This window comes from Monodelphis domestica, chromosome 3 (assembly GCF_027887165.1).
Source record: "Monodelphis domestica isolate mMonDom1 chromosome 3, mMonDom1.pri, whole genome shotgun sequence".
In the NCBI taxonomy this organism is placed as follows: domain Eukaryota; kingdom Metazoa; phylum Chordata; class Mammalia; order Didelphimorphia; family Didelphidae; genus Monodelphis; species Monodelphis domestica.
Genome location: NC_077229.1, coordinates 261351277 through 261373549, shown reverse-complemented (window position 1 = coordinate 261373549; position 22273 = coordinate 261351277). Strand labels below are relative to the sequence as shown.

Sequence of the window (22273 nt, the reverse complement as noted above, 5' to 3'; positions counted from 1 at the left end):
CTGTTACTCAGTGTTCATCTGCTGTCAAGAAGGACTGGGTTTGACTAAGATGATTTGAATATAGGCATTCATTCATCTGGTCTCCATGAAGGACAGTTAGTTTCACTTTACTCCTCAGCTAGCTTATCTTACAGCTACCTTCCCTTGTAGGGTAAATTTGCCCCCACAGTTGGACAGACTTCAAAATATATGCCTCTCCTTGGTTTCAGAAGAAGAAACTGTCTTCTCTGAAAAATTTCCAGCAATACTTTATCCTTCCTTCCCCCTTCTCTTCTGACCACCTTTGTACATACTCAAATTCAAGAGTCAAGCCTAGAATATAACTTGTCTCAATAAAATTCTTTTAAAAATTAATCAATTAAGCATTTTTATGGGCATTTTAAGTACCATAGTGGAAAAAGATAAGCTCTGTCCCTTGATTTCAATACTTACATTCTAGTTAGAGAAAGTAATATAAATTTGTGAAAAACTGGAAATAGGAAGATACTACGGCAAGAGTTCTAGACTTAGAATAAGAGGATCCAGGTTCAAATCCTGAGTCTTCAACTTACTACCTAGGTGACTTTGGGAAAAGCATATTAACTTCTCTGGGCTTATTTAAATGGCAATATAATAAAAGAGATCACTTTCCACATAATTGCCAGATGAATAATAATTACAATAGGATTTCAAAGAAGAGTTATTTCAGGCTAGGATAGTCAGACAAAAGTTTATAGAAGAGTTAATATGTGAGGTAAGTATAAAAGAATGGATAGGTAAAAAAAAAAAGGAAAAGGAATTCTAAGGAAGTAGACCGGCAATGGTGGGGGGAAAACAACTATAAAGTATGATACAAGTCCTTTAGAAAATAAATAAAACAGCTTGACTGTAATGGAATTCTTATAAGGCAATAATGAAACAAGATTGGAAAAGATACAAAGAAACCTAATTAATTGAACCTCACATACCAGGATGCAAAATTAGGCAATATAAGTAATGAGACAATACTGATTTTTGTGTAAGAGAATGCAGGATTGAGTGGAGATGTGAGAGGCTAAAGGTAATTATACCAACTAGGATACTATTACAGCCACAGTAAGTAATCCAAAAATGAAGGGGCAAGAACCTGAACTGGATTTATAGTGAAAAGTGAAAGGAAAGATTCTGGAATGAAAGAATCTGGGCGGGAAGTGTCAACAGGACTTGGTTTCTGAATATTAGATCAGAGAGTGAGAAAAGAGTCAATGATAACTCAAGTTGTAGACCTATAAAAATAAGAAAATGCTGGTACCATAAACAAAAACAGGAAAATCAAAAGAAACTGTTTTCAAGTTGAAAGTAGAGTTTCAGTTTTAGACAATAAGATTTCAACATATTGGCATGAATTTAATGTGGTTCAATTAGAACCGGAAAAGTAGTGGTAGGGGACAGAGAAAGAAAGAGTCAGAACTTGCAGATTTTGGAATCTTCTACATTTCAGTTTATTCAACAATCAATAAATATTTATTTAACATGTATTGTGCATCAAACACTTTAATAGATTCTGGAGAAAGAAAAAATAAATAACCCCTTCCTTCATTGGAGTTTTAACATTTTATTGAGGAAGACACATATATAAGTATATAAAAATACTTATATACAAAATAAATTTAAAAATAAGTTGTTAAATATAAGATAGTGAAAGAGGATACTACCAATGGGAAGAATAATCTTAAGCATTGTCTTGAAGAAAGGGTGGAATTCTATGAAGTGGACAAGAAGAGGCAATTCATTCCTGCCTTGCTAGAATGTATCTGGGCCATTGGGAAGGTCCAAAGTTGGGAGAAAGCTAATTCAGCTAGACCATAGAGTGTAAGATGCATAGTTTTGTAAAATGAAATTGGAAAGATATGTAAGAGGCCAAGTTATAAAAGGCTTTAAAGGTCAACAAAGGAGTTTATATTTTATCTTAGAGGCAATAGAGAGCCACTGAAGTTATTGAATAGAGGAGTAACAGAATCAGATGTGTGCTGAAGACAAAACTTTTGACAACTGGGTAGCAGATAGATTGGGATAGGGAGAGACCTGAGTTAGGAAGACAAATTAAGACTCACTACAATAGTCCAAGTAAGAGGTGGTGTTGGCTGGAACCAAGATGGTAGCTATGGGAGTAGAGAAAGGGCTGGATGCAAGAGATGTAATAGAGGTTGAAATGACAAGATTTCTCTGCTATTACAAGAAATATATGAGAGTAACACTTCAAGGTTGGGAGCCTGAGTGACTTGGACTTGGAAGATGGCGATATATTCCACTGTAATAGGGAAACTAGGAAGAAAGGAAGAGTTGGGAAGAAGATAATGAGTTCAGGAGGCTAGAAGAAGGGTTTTCTAAAATCTCAATGGAATTAAGCAAGTTGAATGGAAGAGAATAGAGGCAGAAGTCACCAATGTCATAGAAATGAATAAAATTGAAAAGAGCAAAGGGCCTAGGAGTAAGCCTTAGTTAGGGGCCTTATTCAATGGGCAGAAAAAGATAAAATAGTGAAGATAAAAGTGAAATCATTATAGAAATAGAAAGAAAAATAGGATTTAGTGACATCATGGAAACCAAGAGAACAAATTAAAAAAAAGAAAGGTAATCCAACACTTTCTTAAATATTGCATATATCAAGTAGAACAGAGGAAAGATTTAGCACCTAGAAAATCATGGTTGACTTTCAGAAATATAGTATGAGTAGAGTGATGGTATTGGAAACCAGATTAGAAGGAGTTAATGTGAGTCAGTGGAGTTATTTTTACAGACTACTAGTTCAAGAAGTTTGATGGTGAAGGGAAGGCGAAAATGTTAGATGGGTAGTGACAGTAGGCTCAAAGATTTTTTTTTTAAGGTTGACTATAGTATAGAGCTAGATTTGAACCTCAGGTACCTACCTTAATCTTAGATCTATATTCCATGGGTAATCTTGTTGTCTATGGATAGACATCTAGGCAGTAGTCCATCATGTCTTATCTTTATTTTTACAGGTCAATTTAAGTGTGTAATAAAGAATACTTTGTGAGTAAAATCCATTAAGGAGTTAATATCCTGAATATTCTACCAATTTGATCATGTCAAGTGTGGCTGTGATTAAAGTATACAGCAAACATTTTCTTGCTAAAGCTTAGCTGTTTCAATCTAAATATTCTTTCAGAGGTCTTCTTAATTATAATGATACGGTATAAACATGAGAAAAAAGAATGTCAATTATCACTTTGTATAATAACAGTGTTAGTGTTCATGTACATAAATTACAAGTGAGTCTACCAATTTAAGAGCAAAAGAAGGTGCTTGGTTTTGCAATTTAAAACTTTTGAATCGGTTCCTAATTTAGAAATTATGTCATTAAAGCCAGTGGAAGTCAGCAATCACCACTGAAAGTACCTGCTTTGGAAAGTGTAATGAACTCAATTTGGAGATTTCATTTTAAAAAAAAAAAGAGTAGCATATGACAGGACAACATTTAAAGACTCCAATGTTTTCTTCACACATCAATTTTTGAACGATTTATTTCATCTCTGTGGATATTCTCTCCACTCCCATCTTTCAGGTATCTGAGGGGAGATATGAACTCACATCTTACTGATTCCAAGTTTAGTGACATATATATATATATAGCCTCTTAATTCACATCACAGCACTTCTTAATGACATGAATTTCCAAAGCAAAAAAAGTCAACATTTAGTCACTGACCTTTCAGTGATGAGCTAGGAAAATCCTCAGATAATAGAACAAGGACTCATAGTCAAGAGCCTCTCTAGCTCATCAGAACCTCTAAATGGCATTCCACCCAGGGTTACTTCTGTACACCAGTAAGGCATTAGAGTAGAAATTTAATAGAGCATTTTCTTTGTGTCTATACATTTGGCTGAGTTCACATTTCAGTCAAAAGTTGAAACTACATTCATGATTGATACTGACAATTGCCAAAGAGAACTAGAGATTCCATTTCAAGTACAACTGCTATGGCTTATTTTGTGGCAGAACATGTAAAATCACTTTTGCCAGCAAAAGAAGACCATTTCCTATGGTTCAGAATTTCATCATATCCACATTGATTAAAAATGAAATTTCAACCATATCAGTCAAAATTTCTTATGTGTTTAATTGTATTTTTTTGTTCAAGCAGTAGCATTATTTAGACATTTTGCAGGCAAGCAACTACAAGGTATTAGCTTAAGTCTGAACCCATCCTTTAATGTCATAATCTATCTGGGCCCAAGTTCCTCTCTATAAAAGTAATAACTCATAACTGTCTTGGCTGAGTTCCTATGTCCCTTCATTGGATTCAGGATTTGAAGAGTCTAAGGGAGTAGGATAGTTTCTCGTAAAATGTCTGACAATGCATACATCAGAAGGGTTTATTGGATAAAGATGCAATCTTTGTCCATCTGCTCAAGATGTTTTATCTCATTCTTATTCTTTTGCAGATCACCTACAAGGCAGTCAGTTCCTTTGACCCAGAAATAGATTTATCCAATCAAAGTGGAAGAGTTTCAAAGCTGGGAAATGAAACTCATTTCCTTTTTTTTGGACTGTATCCGGGGACCACATACTCCTTTACTATCCGAGCAAGCACAGCCAAGGGCTTTGGACCTCCAGCAACAAATCAATTTACCACAAAAATATCAGGTATTATTGAAAGTGAATAACTGTGTCCTTCCTCAGAAGCAGTATCATTCTTTAGAAGCTAGGTAAACAGCCTTCTTTCAGAGTGCAGGCTAGAAAATGACATCTTGAAATGTTTGGAATTTTTGGATGTCCAATAGTCAGATTGGTGGAGCTTTTGAGATTACCCTTTCAAAATTGTGTAACTCATAATTTATGAAAACACATGAATGAAGAGTGTGCAACAATGCTTGCTGCTATTTCAGCATTTAGTGTTAAAGTTTTGGAAGTGATACAGAGGGTTCTGTTCAGTGTTCATTCATCCCTTACACAATTCTGAATGAACAGAGACAGTGCTGGAAAATTTCGGTAAAGAGCCATGGACAATTGAGAACTCAGCAGAAATGCCTTTCTGTTATGTGGATGAAGTTTCCTCATATAGAATATAGAGAATACCGGAGTAATTCCTTCTCTAACCAACACATAGGATGAAGGATGAAGACTGATAGCCTTTTGACATTATCTCTAACTTTTTAGCTCTAGAAATTCAATTGAAACTCCCTTCAGTGGAAAGACATTTTAAATATGTTTACAGAGATGTATAACTATGTGGGAAGTTGTTTTGTGCTGATTTTTTTCATTAGTATTTGGGAAATTAAGTTGGTCATCTTCTCTGTGAGATACATAGCAGAATGAAGTATATTTCTCCAAAGAAATCTTGAAAATTTTCAAAACTTTTAGTCAGTTGGGTTCCTATTTCTAATTTTAAAGGGAAATCATAATCAGATAATACCATATTTTTAGTCTACATAATGTTTTCTGTTTTATTCTTACTTATCATTTCTGGTTATATTCAACTTTTTTGATAGATAATTGATAGCAAGAAAACACTGAGGAACACTGCCAAATTTCCAGAAGGTTTAGGTGAGGGTGAAGTTGAAGGTTTTTTTTTCTTTTATCACTTGTCATTCAAAGAATAAACTGATGGTGCAGGCTGAAAAATTGAAGTTCTGAATCTGAATCTGAATGTGATTGCAAATTTAATACAAAGTGATTAGGACAGAGCTATGGGAAAAGAATAAGAATTAAATAAGCTAAGGGGTACTTACAGAATATGGCCTTCAACATCTAACTCTCAGCAATACCATTAAAGAATTCAATAGAATTAAGAAAGCCCATAGCTTTTCTAGATAAGACACAAGATTTTGTATTAACTATTTTAAAGTAATAATTCCAAAATTGATCAAAATTCAATCAAGAAGCAATGATTAATAGTATGTGCCAAGCATCATCCTAGGAACCAGGCTATAAAACTCAAAATGAAACATCCACTACTCTCAAGGAGTTTACACTGTACTGATCCTTTTCACTAGATGTTTTATCCTATGAGTCTTTTCTCCATGCCTCTTTAGTCAGAATTTTGACAGAAAGAGCTCACATGAAAGTATCAGTCTCCTTTTTAAAGAATATGAAAGCCACCACCAAAAAGATTGAGAAGGACTTTAGCTCTTTGAAGGCCTTTTGTTTTCCCACCCATGTTCATAATAGGACTAAAAGGAAACATTAACTTACCTAGTTAATAACCTTAGTAGCTCAGATTTAGCAACAGCTTCCAAACACCCTAAGAAATCTGTGGGCATCTGAACCTACAGTCTGAGGAATACTATTTATAGCAAAAGTGTACTGAAATTCTCATTTTCCTAGCTTATCACATTTTTTCAAATTAATTTATTTAGAATATTTTTCCATGGTTATGTGATTCATATTCTTTCCATCCCCTCTTCCTTCTCCTCTCCCGGAGCCAATGAGAAATTCCACTAGAGCATCATTGTTACAAACCTGTTTCCCTGTTACTAATATTTGCAAAAGAATGATCATTTAGATTTAAAACCCCCAGTCATATCTCCATTGAACCATGTGATCAATCATGTTTTTCTTTTCTTCTGTGTTTCTACTCCCACATTTCTTTCTCTGGGTGAGGACAGTGTTCTATCTCATAAGTCCCTCAGAATTGTCCTGGATCATTGCACTGATGTTAGTAGAGAAGAGAGAGAGAAAGAGAGAGAGAGATAGACAGAGATGAAGGAAGGAAGGAAGGAAGGAAGGAAGGAAGGAAGGAAGGAAGGAAGGAAGGAAGGAAGGAAGGAAGGAAGGAAGGAAGGAAGGAAGGATTGAAGGAAGGAAGGAAAGAAGGAAAGAAGGATGGAAGGCTGGTTTTACTCATTATGCCTTCTGCCAGGCTTTCTTTAGATGTATAAAATGGGGAAATGGAAAGTCTTTTCATGGTGATGGCCTCTAATTCACTACAAATCGGGTATTTTATAAATAACCTTTGTCATGGAAAGACTTAAAAAATAAACTGTTCAGGAAAATCCAAATCTGCAGACAAGTAAATCAGAGATAATGAATCTCTGTCTTCTCTCTCTCTCTCTCTCTCTCTCTCTCTCTCTCTCTCTCTCTCTCTCTCTCTCTCTTACTCACTCTCTCTGTCTCTGTCTCTGTCTCTCTGTGTCTCTCTGTGTCTCTGTGTGTGTCTCTCTCTATGTCTCTGTCTCTGTCTCTCTGTCTCTGTGTCTCTCTGTCTCTGCCTCTGTCTCTCTGTCTCTGTCTCTGTCTCTCTCTGTGTCTCTGTCTCTCTCTGTCTCTCTCTCTGTCTCTCTCTGTCTCTCTTTGTCTCTCTCTGTCTCTGTCTCTCTGTCTCTGTCTATCTCTCTCTGTCTCTCTCTGTCTGCCTCTGTCTCTCTGTCTCTCTCTCTGTCTCTCTCTGTCTCTGTCTCTCTCTCTCTCTCTCTCTCTCTCTCTCTCTGTTTCTCTCTCTCTCTCTCTTTTCCATTTTCAGCACCTTCGATGCCAGCGTATGAACTGGAGACACCTCTGAATCAAACAGATAATACTGTGACAGTTTTGCTGAAGCCGGCCCAGAGCAGAGGTGCTCCTGTCAGGTATGGACCAGAGGGTCTGGGTGCAGAAGCCAGTTGTCTTATGGAAATTAACATCCAATTCATTAATTTCTTGATTGTGTTTCTTAGGGATTTTTTTCTACCCAGCAGCCAGCTTGTAAACCCATATCTTTATTAGCTCTAATTAAATTAAATAGCTAAGGAAAATGAAAGTGCTTTGATGTTGGCTGCTCAATTATTGTTTAAAGGATTTGATCCAGATGCAAGTGGCTTGTTCTTTGAAGATAAGGAACAAAGCCACAGCCCTTGTTGGGTGGGTGGTTTCTTTACTTCAGAAGGTAATTGCTTGACTGCAGTGTTCAGAGTTCAAGGGCAAATTACATGTTTGTTCTGAGCCATCTATTTTTAATAATCTCTCATTTTTTTGTTTACCTCAGAGGTTTAAGTCAATCCCCCTTTACTGAGGTAATTAATTTTTTTAATTGAGTGAAAAGTGCATGTCGTAAAAATATACATGACAGCATATTGGAAAGAAAAAGATTGTGGAGTCTATATCTGATCAGATTTGAGGTTTTTAATTTTATTTTAGTATCAATGGTAATGGATATAAATCCTCATTCCACGATGGTTTGTATTTTATATCCAGGCATAAGATTATATGTAAATCTTACAGGCAGTAGAATTAAAGAAAATTGTTTTTCATAGGAAGGAGCAGAGGAATGTGGAATTGTTCTAAATGTGAACTTGACACTTCTCATTAATCTGTAGAAATGAAATTTGTACTTGTTCAGTAGGGAATTTAGACTCTTTACCTTTGAGTTACAAGGAAAAATTTTCTTGATAATTAATATGTGTCATTACTTCAAGAAAAAAATTACCCTCAGAATTAAGAGCTATAAAAATTTTTCTGTGTCATTATTGCTGTTGAGGATTTTGATAATTTCTATTCATTTTTAATACATGGTTATATCCCATCACAAAGAAGTAAAAGTGTCATACTGTGTTTTTCTCCAACAATATCACAGGCTCTCAGACCAATTAGGTTACTCTCTTTTTTACATAAAATACCTGGTCATGTTGAAATTCCAGGGAGTAGAAGTAAAGCACCAGTTATCATTTAAATCAAACATTTGTGAAAGAGTGATTTTCTCCAAAACACAGTTTGACACAAAGAAAAAGTGAGGCAATAAAGCCACAGAGAATCTGAGCTAATCTAGGCTTCAGAATTATAGTGAAATTGTTGGAGATTTGTATAAAATGTCTGGAAATGTTTGGAAAACATTTTTGCTTCATCATACTATCCATTTGTGCCCAATGTGAAAGCAATTTCAAACTGTAAATATGACCTTTTGTTGTAGGACAAATTATCATCATCATTGTCATTATAAACATGAGATTTTCTAGAAGAAAAGTGTACATGAATGAGTATTGGGCCTACAGTTGACAGAGATGAGTTTAAATTCCTAATCTTACATTTACTAGCTTTGTGACAATGAACAAGTCATTTATCCTTTCAGAGTCTTAGTTTTCTTAATATGAAAAAATGGGATTTATAATACCACCTCTATCACTGGTAGTTGTGAGAATCAAAGGAGCTAATATATGCAAAATGACACAAAAATGTCTACTTTCATTATTAGTGGTGTGGATTTAGCTGATTAAACACTGCCTTTGACAGAGGATTGGATCCAATATGGATTTTATTGGTTTTCCAGGACTCAAGTTACAATCTGTAACTATGGGACAAAAATAAGATAATATGATCATAAGATTTGAAGCTAGAGAAAGCCCCTTTGCTTCATACAAAACTAAGTTGCTAAATTGGAGATTAATGGACAACCCTGGTTTTACTACCATTGAACCAATTTTTCTAAGTTAAGTTGAATGCCATGAGGATTCCTGGAAAATCATGTTATGCTTCTGTTGAAATATGTAATGATAAAATTAATGTTTAAGAGTTCACTCACACTCTCTGCTTCCAAATTGTACAAGACTTCAATATCCAAGAAGAGAAAGTTCCTAACCTGTTGACCCTGTCCTCTCCTATTTCATCCTGGATCTTGCTCCATCAGTCATCCTTTCCTATCAACATTTTCCTGAATTTTCAAATTCTACAGGAAATTAAGTAAATGTTTATTAGGTAGCAACAATTCCTAAAGGATGGTGCAGGATGTTAGTTGTAGAAAAGACATGATCCTTGTCCATATGGAGAATTACTAACTAGGGAAATGATTTGCCCTTTCTCTTTGGAAAAAAAATGGTAATATGTTTTTTATACCATAATTGCTTTCAACAACTATATTACTTCAGAGTAATGATATGGTACTGGAACATATTAAAGTTTAAGTAATTTAATATTTCTCTTTATGTTCATCTTTCAAAGGTGAATTTTTGAGTGTATATATGTTTAAATAACATATATATGCCCATGCATGTATACCTACACTAGGTAAATAAACAGACATAAAGGAAAATATATGAATATATGAATACTGAGTCAAGTAAGGGAATAGAGAAGGTGATGAACTTCATTGGTCAAAGGAATTTCCTCATCTAGGAGTTCCCTATGCGAAATAAATGACAGGATCAATCTCAGTTGCCAATAAAGTTATTGGACCTTACAGAAATTCACATAAGACAAAATGTAGAGCATCCTATGACAAGTGTCAGACAGTATCAAACTCCATGCTGTGTCTAAGTTTAAGAGATAAATTGTCATCACTGACTATAGATAATCATTAAAATCATTGCCTCCCAGAGTAGGCAGCATGTCCTTGATTTATATAAAACATTGTATTCGGTTCCTGACTTAAGTAAAAGGGAAACCCTTATCCATTAGGATTGTTGAATTTTCTTTTGTTTAAAGCTCAATAATATTCTGTTTTCCCCAATTACATGTAAAAACAATTTTAATATTCATTTTCTAATATTTTGAGTTCCAGATTCTCTCCCTCTGATGGTCCCCTTCTCACAGACAGTAAGCAATATAATCTAGATTTTATATATATATATATATATATATATATATATATATATATTCACACAAATATTCCATATTTGTATGAATTTTCTTAACATATATCACAAGGTTATGACTAATAGTAAACTTATTTTAGGCTCACCTATCACACATAAATTTTTATTGTTATTAAAAAAATGTATGTTCTTCCTTTGGGGATTAGTTGTCTGTTGGTCCATAATGAGACTGATTATCTCGTGAATGGATAGACTATCTAATTGAAGTGGTTAGTTTGGAAATTGGAGCCATAATACCCTAAAGCTAAGTGGAGTATTTCAAAAATCCAAAGAATTCATTTGCTCTTTGGGGATATAAGAACACTGATTAGGGTGGTAAAAGGGATTTTAAACACAAAGCTACAGAATAGACAAAAACAGATGAACACATCTGGAGATTTATAAAACACTCATGTAATCAAACACAAGAAAGTGCTCCCCAAGCGGATATGATAAATAGGAGAAAGAATAGAAATGAAAGTGAGCATCTGTTTACTTGCCCAGATTGTGCTTAGTATTATGTTTTCAAAGATACTGTGGTTGTACAGTTTCCAAAACCCATGCTTTCATTGATTTTATTTTTTCTTTAATCTATATTCATTGGTGTTGAAAATTTGGCCATATCTCATTTATGTTCTTCTCTAAGTGAGGCAGCTGTGGATCGATTCTCCTCTAGTCACCCTGGCTTGGTTAATGCAGATTCTTGAAATTGCCCTTAACTCACGGTGTAAATGATTGTTGTCTTTTTATTGATCAACACATCAGTTCTATCACCTAAAAGTATTTAATTCCTAAGATAGATGGGAGGAACACAAATTCCTACATTCAAGTCATTAACTCAAATATTTGGGAGGTCAGGATTTTTTACCTCCCTGATGGGGTTCAATTTTCATCTTTCTATATAGCAGAGACTTTGTTTTTCTTTTCCATATTTAAAATCATCTTGCAACTCTTTCTCACCTTTATTGTTGTTTCAAAATGATACATGTACAATTTAGCGAATTTGGGGGCATGCTTGTGTTGTTTAAAATAGAGGATAGGTTTTGCAGAAGTTGTGTTTTTGTTAAATTAACAAGAAGGAAAAAATCTTTCTCATGCTTATTATACTTGTAATGCTTATCTCATCTACTGTGTAGCTCAATCTCCCTGATTAATAATGTGCTTTCTATTTTCTCTACTAATGGTTTATAGCTAGAGACAATATATGGGAATAATTTGTCATTTTTGTTCTTCAGGTGATTGTGTGTTTATCTCACCATAATTGCTTTGAAACAACTGCATTTCTTCAGAGTAGTAGTACTATTCTACAACATGTTTTGTTGTTGAATTGTGTCAGTTATGTTCAAGTCTTTGTGACCCCAGTTGGGGTTTCCTGAGTGAAGTACTGGCATGTTTTGTCCTTTCCTTCTCCAGATCTTTTTGCAGAGGAGGAAAGGGCAAACAGGTTAAATGACTTGCTCTGGGTCACACAACTATGAAGGATCTAAGGCTGGATTTGAACTCGTCTTCCTGACTTTTAGACCTGCTCTCTATTCATTGTGCCACCTAGCTACCCACTATGTTTCACAGACCACAGTATCAGATGCCAATCAAGAATTTCTTTCATTCTTTTCAACATCACTCAGTAAGAATTCATTGTGAATCTATGTGCCAGGCACTATGCTAAGTAATGTGATACAGCTTAGGAACTAATATCTAAGTGGTTATATTTTTAATGTAATTTGAATGAACTTTTAGGGGTGATATTTCTCATTCTCATCTTTCTCCTTTATTACTTTTTATTAGTTAATTGAAATAGTCTCCCTCTCTTTCTACATATATACATGCACACACACACACACATATATGCTTGACTTCCTAAGCAAATATACACACAAATATGTGTATGTATATATATATATAAATATATATTTTCCAATGCATCTTTAATCTTTGTGAATGTACACTCTAGTAGTAAGATTAACATAAATCCAAGCCAACCTATACTTTGCACTTTTTGTTCATATCTTCATATAAGTTCACGCTAGTGGCTTGCCTTTTTCTCTGAGTTTGAAAATATACTAGTAAAGACACAAACAATCCACAAAATAAAGAAAATTATATTTAGATACATTCTACACATATATATATAATATTAGCCACTGCTACAAAATGTTATTTATTCCAAACATATTTCATATAGCTATATATAGAGCTATTCCATACACCCATATATTTATAGATATGTTTTTCATATAGGATATATATATATATATGTTTTGTTTGTGTATACATATAAGAGAATCTAGAATATGTAAAACATGTGCTATAGAATACCATCAGTCTCTCTCTCTCTAGAATACATATGTATGCACATTTACATAAGTATAGATAAATATGAATATAACTTTTATTTTGTAGCAGATAAGACAGAAAATTTGGGAAACTTTGAAGTCCTCTATGGGCATATCTTTTATTAATATACACCAGACTTATGCTTGTATTCTTTTCTCATTTTTTGGTAAAGGATTGGTTTCTGCTTCTCTGAGAACACAATAAGGCAATTATTTCATTCTAATGATAGTATAATTTATATTTTCTTTGTGTAATGTCTTAGGATATTGTTTATAATTTTCTGAGTTCAAACTCCATATAAACTATTTAGGTTTACTGTAAAATCAGTGTGTGACCAGAAACTCTGCTCTTATCCTTAGTCAGTCATTGGTGCATATGCTCTGGCTTCAGGGGGTTGGACAGAAGAACAGAAGTGTGTCAGAGGACACTAATTCCCCTCCTAAAAAATAACTACTCAATGATCTTAGCAACAGGACATCATCCTCATCTTCTTCTTCATTAAGCCCTTTGCTTTTGAATATTTTCTCTTATTAGAGTGACATTTTGGCCATGGTTGGGGTGAGAAGTGGTCATTTAGGAAACAAAGCAAAAATAAATGCAAGTAGTTCAGGATCATAATCTTGATCACAATCAGGATCACAATCAGGATCACAATCCATCTGCTTGTTTGCTTATGTTTGTGCTATGGCAAGAAAAAAAGAATCACTTTTTTTGTTTCCTCTCCCAAATTTTGAATTCCTCTTTCACACTAGGTAAATTAATTAATATTCAACATTACTATTTACATGCATGTTTCCAACCTTCTAATAACTTAAATAACTAAAAAGTAATATTGGAGAAAGGGGTTTAGAAAATGATTTATATACAGGGATACATATTTATCTCATCAACATCTTTGTGTGTCTGTGCACGTGAATTCATGCTAGGTTTCTCCTGGAATTGAGCTTTTTTTTAATGGTTGGAGATAGGTAATCTTTTAAGTTACAGTGCATTTCAATTTTAAGGTCTTTATTTAAGCTTTGCCGGGAACGATCATTAAGATGTCATATCCCTATTAGGAGTTATAGTGGGAAATATTCCATGTCTTAGCTCTCTAGAATCCTCTTTATAAGCTTCTATTTTCTTTCTTTACTAAACCCAGACTGAAAAAAATTATGAAGTGGTATGTGTTTTCCTCACCTTTCTTGACATCTAGTCTTCCAAATTCTCCACACATTCTGCCATGTGTCTTGGCATCTATAATTGCACAATTCATATACTCCATCTTTTTATTCCGTCCCTTTTTCTGACCCACCTATCACCCCACCATCATCCTGACCACCTAGGGCTTGCATATTTTCAATGTTAACCTTTTCTTCTCCCTCTTTCCTCAGTAATCAAAACTTCTCTGTCCTCTATTTCTTCAACTTAAGTTGAGGTATTGTGTATCTTCCAATCTTCTTTATTGTAATTCCCTAATCTATTGTGCTTGGAGGAGAAAACTAGGAATAGCCTCTTAGCCTCCAGTATTATACATCTTAATGATTTTATAGAGACAAATGTCACACCTTTGTTTCCTAAACCCAAGGAATCTGGATCTACAGAATTAAGGGCTTGAACAAAAAGCACCCCAGAGTCTCTTTAAGTTTGAGCTAATGCTAATGCCTTCCTTTTGGCAAAAATTCCATTTATACTATATGTATCTTGGATATACACAATTATTTTCAAATTTTCTTCACTCTTAGAATGTGAACTCCTTGAAGGTAAGAGCCTTACTTTTGCCTTTCTTTGACTCCAATATGCTGCCTAATGACTGTCCTGTAGTAAACATTTACTATATGCTCATGAACTAACTACTGAGCCAAATGATGATGTTCATTAGAATTTTAATAAAATGAATACGAGTCCAAGGAATTATTAATACTTTGTAGTTTTCAATAAAATTTGTGGATATAAATATATAATCTATGTTCAATGTTATTTGTGGAAGTCAACCTGCCCCCTTATATTTTTGTCAAGGATTTCTTCTGCTCATGCAGATTATTTTCATAAAGATTTTGTGGAGCCAGGGGAACAGACATATGGCCCACTAGTAATGTATTTCTTCTCAGTCCTCTGTTATTTTCAGTAGTAACACTATGTTTGATTTTGTTCCAATCTTGCAGTATCATTTCCTCTTTCAGATATCTTAATAAATATTCCTTTGACACCCTCAAAGTTACTTCACTTTTTGCTTAGAATTCCTCTGTGTATGCTAGGGCTAGTTCAACTAGTCTTCTCATCTTTATTTTCTTTAGTTCATGTTTGCTTCTCTTATAGCACATTGGGGACTATGATGTTCAAGGCCACTTTCACTGAGAGAGAAAATTTTTAGAAATATCCTCAAGTCACTTACCATCATGTGCAGCGGCATACTTCATTTTAATCAAGCCAAATAGTGTACAAAATGTTTTAATCAGAAAATAAATTAAGGAGTGGTTATTTTCAGAAAAAGTTACAGCAGAATTCCTTTAAATGACATGTTTCTCTAATATTTCAAAATAATATTTGTCACACAAAACGTGATTTCAACAAGAGCTTTTGAGAAATCTTTATGTTATAGTACTGACTGCAGCCTGCTTATATCCTTCTCCTGCTTCACCTGGGTAAAGACTGAGAGCAGTTAAGTGTTCTCTTATGGATTCCTGTACCTGGGCAGGTTATTGATTAATCATTCTAAATTGCATATGCTATAAAACATAAAACAGAGGAAAATTATATCCACTGTATCATCAAAAATATAATTTTAATGATACAGTAGATTTAAAGATGTGATGGTCTAATTAAAAGTGTGGTTAGTTGCATCATCTGATGCAAATTCCTTTAACTTAGTAGAAAGATTTTACTCTGCATAACAATATAAACAATTTAATTTTTTTCTTAAAACTTTTCCTTTCTTCTATAAACACTTTCTGATATCAGCTCCCTTCTAATGACACAAAATTTCTGGACATCCTTCCTAGGTATTGACAGGACTTTAACTTATAACCCCTCATGAACCTGGTCATGCTCAAAATCTTCTTTTACCAACAGAGAATTCTGCTTCTGCCACATTTACCAAGCATTATCTCTTCCTTTGAGGTTCTCATTATCCAAATTTATTTCTGAATCCTCATGCCCATTTTCTGTCAACATCCAGGATGTTTTTCTTCCTTCAATGAGTTCAAGTCAATGAACATCTCACAGAAAAATTTTAGATGCCAGGCACTATATGTTTAAGAGCTGGAAATGTGAAAAAAAAAGCATCAACAGTTCCTACCCTCAAGAAGCTCACAGTCTAAAGGGGGAGATGATTTGGTCTTGATTTGATCAACCCCTGAAAGTACTCCACTTCTGCATTCATGAAGTTCAAAGTTCATGTAAATGATGAATACTTTTTGTTCTTTTTCTTACCCTTTGCTTTCCAACTCCTATTTCCATTTTCCTAACTCACCCTCACATAGCCAAACTGTTATCAAATCTTGTTGCTTGTACATCCAAACTTCTCATATGCATTTCTTTCTCTTCACTGACATCGGCAGCACCCTGATGCTGGGTCCCTTTATCTTTCAGCTCCTCTCTTGCCATTGCCTTCTAATTGATTTCCTTGACTCAAGTCATTATCCGCTCTTATTCATCTTACATTCAGCTGCCAAAGTTATTTTCCTAAAGGGAAAATTTGAGTCTTTCACAGTCTTTCACCCCTAAAGAAGTCCAGTTGCACCCAGAATGAAATATAAAATCTTCTGTTTTTCATGTAAAGCCTTTCACAACCTAGACCTTTTCTACCTTTCAAGTCTTAGTAATGATGATAATAATAACCAACATTAGTATGATTGTGAATTACCAATATGTAATGAATATGATAAATAATATTAGTTGTAATTATTTTTATTTGACATTAATAGTTGATATTTAGAAAACACATTTATCTCGTATCTTCAAAACAATCTGGGCTGTAAATACTATTTTAATATCTATTTTGCAGATCAGAAAACTGATAAACAGATGTTGTTTTTCTCCTGTATCACTCAGTAAGTGTCTGAAGTCAAATTTGCACTCAGGCTTATCCAGGTCTAGTATTATACACATAATACTACTACCTAGCTGTCCCCTAAGATTCAAACGCTTAACTCTCTTCCACATACTCTGTGATCTAATTATACTGGCCTCCTTGCTATTCTTTGTACATTACACTCCTTTCAACTCTTCCTTTAAAAAAAAAATGTTTATTGACCATGTATAAAGGCTCCTAGCTTTCTTTAAGACTCAGTTCAAATCCTACCTTTTGTGTGAGTCCTTTTCCAGTGAGTCTTCTCCATGCTCCTTCCTACATCACTACAAAACCCCTTCTCTCTAAAATTACCTTCCACTTAGACTGCATATATCTTAAAAATACAGACAGTCCATTTCTCTTCTACATAACTTTCAATTACCAGTTACCCATGGTTGGAATCTTCTCCTTCTGTCTCTTGATCTCCTTTAAAATTTAGCTCAAAAACCATCTTTCCTTGAAATCTTTACTCATCCCTCAAGCTGCTAGTGCCCTAGCTACCAAAATTACCTTTTCTTCTTTTTATATAGATTCTGCATATACCTATACATATGTATATTTTCTCTTCTAATAAAAAATAAACTTATTAAGGACAGGTATTCACTGTTTCACTTTTGTTATTTTATACCTAATGGTACACAATATTTAACCCATTATAAGCCACCAGGTGACTCAGTAGAAATGGAGATTTATTTGAAGTCAGGAAGACCTAAGTTCAAATCCAGCCTTAGATTCTTTTTTTGTTTTGTAACCATGGGAAAGTCACTTGACCTCTTCCTTAGTCTCCACATTTCTATAAAACTGGAAGAATAATAGCAGCTATCTCTATGACTTGTTGTGGGGATAAAATGAGATAATCTATGTAATATATTTTGCAAACTTTAATGTTATGATATGTGAATTATTATTCATTATAAAACATCAATTATAATTTATTGGCAATATGTTTGTTGATTGAGCTGAAAATAAGTTAGAAAAGGCAGCCTGATGAAATGAAGGGATTTTGAGTCAGAGAGATAGATTACTTTCTGTATGAACTTATATAAGTACTTTAACTTCATTAGTTCTCAATTTTCTTATTTGTAAAATGGTGGTGGTAGACCTGATAATTTCGAAGATTCTTTTCATCCCTTAATTCTGACAGGTATTATTTTCTAAGACTCTTTCAATCTATCAAAATTCTAAGATTCTATGTTAAAGGAAAGAATATTCCATTTTATTGAAGCAGCATATCCTGGTAAAAATCCTTTACTAGATAAATTACAGCCCTAATTGTTCAAATGAAATTGCCAGCATTACATTTTAGATGGTTGAAAATTATATCTTCAATATATAAAATACTGTCTATGAGATAGATAATGGACCTGACACTATCAAGGAGAAAAAGAATAAATTGTTTTTGGAGGGACATTAATGCTAATTTCCCATTTAGTTGCACTGGGAAAAGTGGACAAAATGAGTTTGTAACTCAAAAAATTGAGCAGTTTATTCCCATGTCTGCAGCAAGATTAGACAAAATGCATCTAGCTATCCAAGCTCCTTTTGGATAAATAGTACCTCATAAATTTAAAGTATCAATTTTTATTATTAATCATGATTTAAAGAATAAAAAATCAGAAACATCTTGGTGTATTTAGGTAAAAATGATAAATGTGTTGTTTAATCAAAGATGTTATTGTTTGGTATCAGACAGTGAAATATTAATAAATCATTCAAAAATAAAACATTCAAAACAAGTTTTCTAACAGGTCTCTAAAAATTATGCAAAAATTCTAGTGTACTAGGTTTTTTCATTTTTTTTAAGCAATTACCTTCCATCTTAGAATCAATACTGTATATTGATTCCAAGGCAAAAAAATAGTGATAGGCAATGGGAGGGTGGGGTTTAGTGACTTGCCCAAGGTCACATAGCTAGGAAGTATCTGAAGTCAAATTTGAACCCAGGACCTCCCATCTCTGGAACTGGTTTTCAATCCACTAAGTCACCTAGCTGCTTCCTGTGCTAGGGTTTAAAAATGCTCAATTTGAAGTAAACTCTAAATGCCTATTATCATCCCTCTTTCTTAGAAATCTTCTGAAAGCTGCCTCCCTATTACATACTATACTTGTTCCTCCATTCCTCACACACATGTAGAGTAAATAATATTTTGCATAAGAAAAACTATATATTCCTTACCTTTGATGTAAGCACTGCCTTTTTAAATATCCTAAGCCTAATAAAACTAATGGTTAGGCTTGTGATAATGAATATAATTTTCAATGTAGAGTGAATCTTTTATCTGATAAATTATGTGCAAACATACCTGCAAAAAAGAATGCTGACAATGTGTTTTTGAAGTTGTGAGAAGATAATTTTTGACCCCTTGTTGCAGAAAAACAGTGATACTTTTGAGTACCCAGGCTCTCCTCACTTTTATTTTTGTCTGTGCTTGAAGAAATCATAGTTTTATTGAAAGGACAAATGACTATAATACGAAATGCAGATATATGAAAATCTTTGAGCATCATTACAAATAGATGCTATGAATTATAAATGAATGGCCTCCATAGTGGGAAATGTGGACTAGTGTCCTTCAAGTTATTTTATGTTGACTAATAACACTTAAAAGCCATTTGTCCAGAAGAAGAAAAAAAAGGTGAACAAAAAGAAATACACAAATAGCTATGGAAATTCAGTTTTCTCAATAACTATAGGAATATTTGATTAGTACTGCTTTTTCCTATTTAATTTAGACATCTTATAAATAATAGAACTTAAATTTGTGTGGATTCAATAGTCAGCTGAGATTCAGTCAACAAATATGCATGTAGTTCATCAAAGATGCCATGATCATCCACTGTATCATGAGCCATAGCTAGCAGTCCCCACTTTCATCTTGCCATGTGACTTTGGTGATTCTGGAAGGGGGAGTGAGGCTAATGACTTTGTGTACCTCTGCCTCACTTAAATTCAATTCCTGCACTAGTCAGGACAGTGATTCTCTTAGAAAATGAATTTCAAGCAACTACTACCACAATAGTGCCTACCCTGTTCCAGGCAATGTATAAAGGTTCTGTGGTCTACAAAGACAAAAATGAAATGGTCATTGCCATCAAAGAGGTTATATTCTCTTGGGAAGACATTATGTGGATGTATAACTTTATATATTCATATAGACACATATATTTGTATATATATATAAATGCACATACATATAAGCTTAGAAAGGAATGGTATTAGAAGCTGGGGGCATAAGGAAAGCCTTAGTATAGAAAATAGTGCTTTAAGTGAGTATTTCAGGGGAAAAATGATTTTTAAGTGGTAGAGTTAAGGAAGGAGGACATTCAAGGCCAGACAACAAATACATGGAGATGCCAAATAAGAATAGTGTACTGAGTTGCTGGGAAGCAAGTCTGAGGGTACTTTAAAGGTCAGAAAGGGTATAATATATAATGAGGCAGGTTGGAGAAAAGATTGTGAAAGACTTTAAATTTTAAAGAAAAGAATTTATATTTGATCCAAGAGGAAATTATTAGCTATTTGTGTATATTATGTTTAATCATGTGACCAAACCCATGGTTTTGATAAAATCTCTTTGCCAGCTAGGTGGAAAATTGATTGTAGTAAGGAGAGATGAATCAAGGAGACCAATTACAAGATTATTGTCTGGTAATATTGTCTTCGTGATTGATGATGAGAGCCTGAATTAAGATAATTCCTATGCAAAGAGTGGGAAGTAGTTATATGTGAGAACTATTGTAGAGATTTTTAAAAAGTCAGGATTTGGGCATAAATATATTTGTGGTGAAGGAACTTCAGGGATAATGCTAAGGATGTACACTTCAATGACTGAAAAAGTAGAATACTTTCTATGGAAAAAGGAAGATTCAGAAGAAAAATTTGTGGATTAAATATTATAATAAGTTCTGTTTTTTATATACTGAGTTTGAAATATCAAAGAGGAAGTAAGTGGTATGAGAAAGGAACTTAGGAAACTAAAACTAGATGTGTAGATCTGTAAATAATTTATACAAAGATGATAATTAAATTCATTGTAGCTAAAATGGTTACCCAGGAAAGAGTTCCAGTGGAAAAAAAAAAGAGGGTCTAGGGTAGATCTAAAAATTCAACCTCAGTTAGGGGAAGTGATATGAATAATGAACCAACATAGAAGACTGAGAAGCAATGGTCAGGCAGAGAGGATAAGAATCAAAGAAAGAAAAAGAGCTTATGATAAACAGGGTGTTAAAAACTCTAGTAGTTACCAAAAAGCAACGTGGATTTCCTATGGAGAACAGGATATTTCAAACTTTCCACCAGAGCACATTTTTTATATTACACAATGAGTAGTCACATCTCTATCTTATTAGTGAATGAATTTAGTTTTATGGTTGATAAAGTTATTGCTAATTTTAAAAATTTCCATAATATATTAACATTAATTAGAATCAAGTATAATGAGTTAGTCTTCAGCAGACATTCTATGAAACTGTCTATTTCTGCCTAATTCTTTTGAACAGTAAAAAATCTTATTTGTTCTGAAAATGACACAACAGTGAGAAAATAGTAAGAATTAATAACTTTTAATAATTATTTGATCATTAAATGAGGGAATAGAACCTATTCTTACATTGATGAGAGAGTAAAGAGAAATGTTGCAGAGGCAAGGGGATCAAAATGACAGAAGGCATTAACAGTGAGAATGAGGGGAAATCACTACTAAGTTTTTTAAAATCTTAAATATCATTTCTTCCATGGTCACACTTAAAATAGTTTAAGAACTTGAAGCAGAATTTAGTAAATATTTTGGCATAACTGATGATATAAAACCTTATAAAATGACACATTAACATTTTTACATGCATTTTGTACTCATGAAATAAAACTAAAATTTAAGAAACACACTACAATAGTTTGTTATGTTAGAGTATATCTAATAATAACCTAGGTAATCTACTTATATTGCACTCAAATAACTTTGAATCCAGGAGTATGGCATACCGGCAGCAAACATAAGAAACTCTTAACTTACAAGGACCTGATTTGTGATAATACCCATTCAAGGCTTATTCTCACTCCACTATTGATAGAGATGCAGAAATTTTCCCCTTCTCTCTCTGCCATTGTAATTTTTTTCTATTTCTAAAAATAATTCTTTGGTTGTTTGATTGGTACGTATTTTGGTACAGCTTTCAAGTCAAGTCCCTCTTAATTCTAGCTTGATGTTGGGATGAAGGGATGTCCTCATGATTCAACAAACATTTAACAAAGAAGGAAGTTTACTTTGCCCTTGCACAAGCATATGCCACAAGAATACAATGGTACCTAGGGGCTCTCCATCTGGAAATGTATCTGGTAATCAGTCATAAGGGTATAGTGACTCATGAAGT

The 22273-nt window shown here is 33.7% G+C and overlaps 1 protein-coding gene across 10 annotated transcripts in view; it reads left to right on the top strand.

The window, feature by feature from the left end:
* The window catches only part of PTPRM (protein tyrosine phosphatase receptor type M), a 1053679-nt gene that overhangs the window by 585634 nt on the left and 445772 nt on the right, over positions 1 to 22273 (top strand). For all 10 annotated transcript variants that reach the window (XM_056820784.1, XM_016432809.2, XM_056820785.1 and 7 more), the window contains exons 10-11: positions 4426 to 4627; positions 7443 to 7545. In XM_056820784.1, coding sequence (XP_056676762.1) covers positions 4426 to 4627; positions 7443 to 7545 — 305 coding nt within the window. The remainder of the gene's footprint in view (positions 1 to 4425; positions 4628 to 7442; positions 7546 to 22273) is intronic.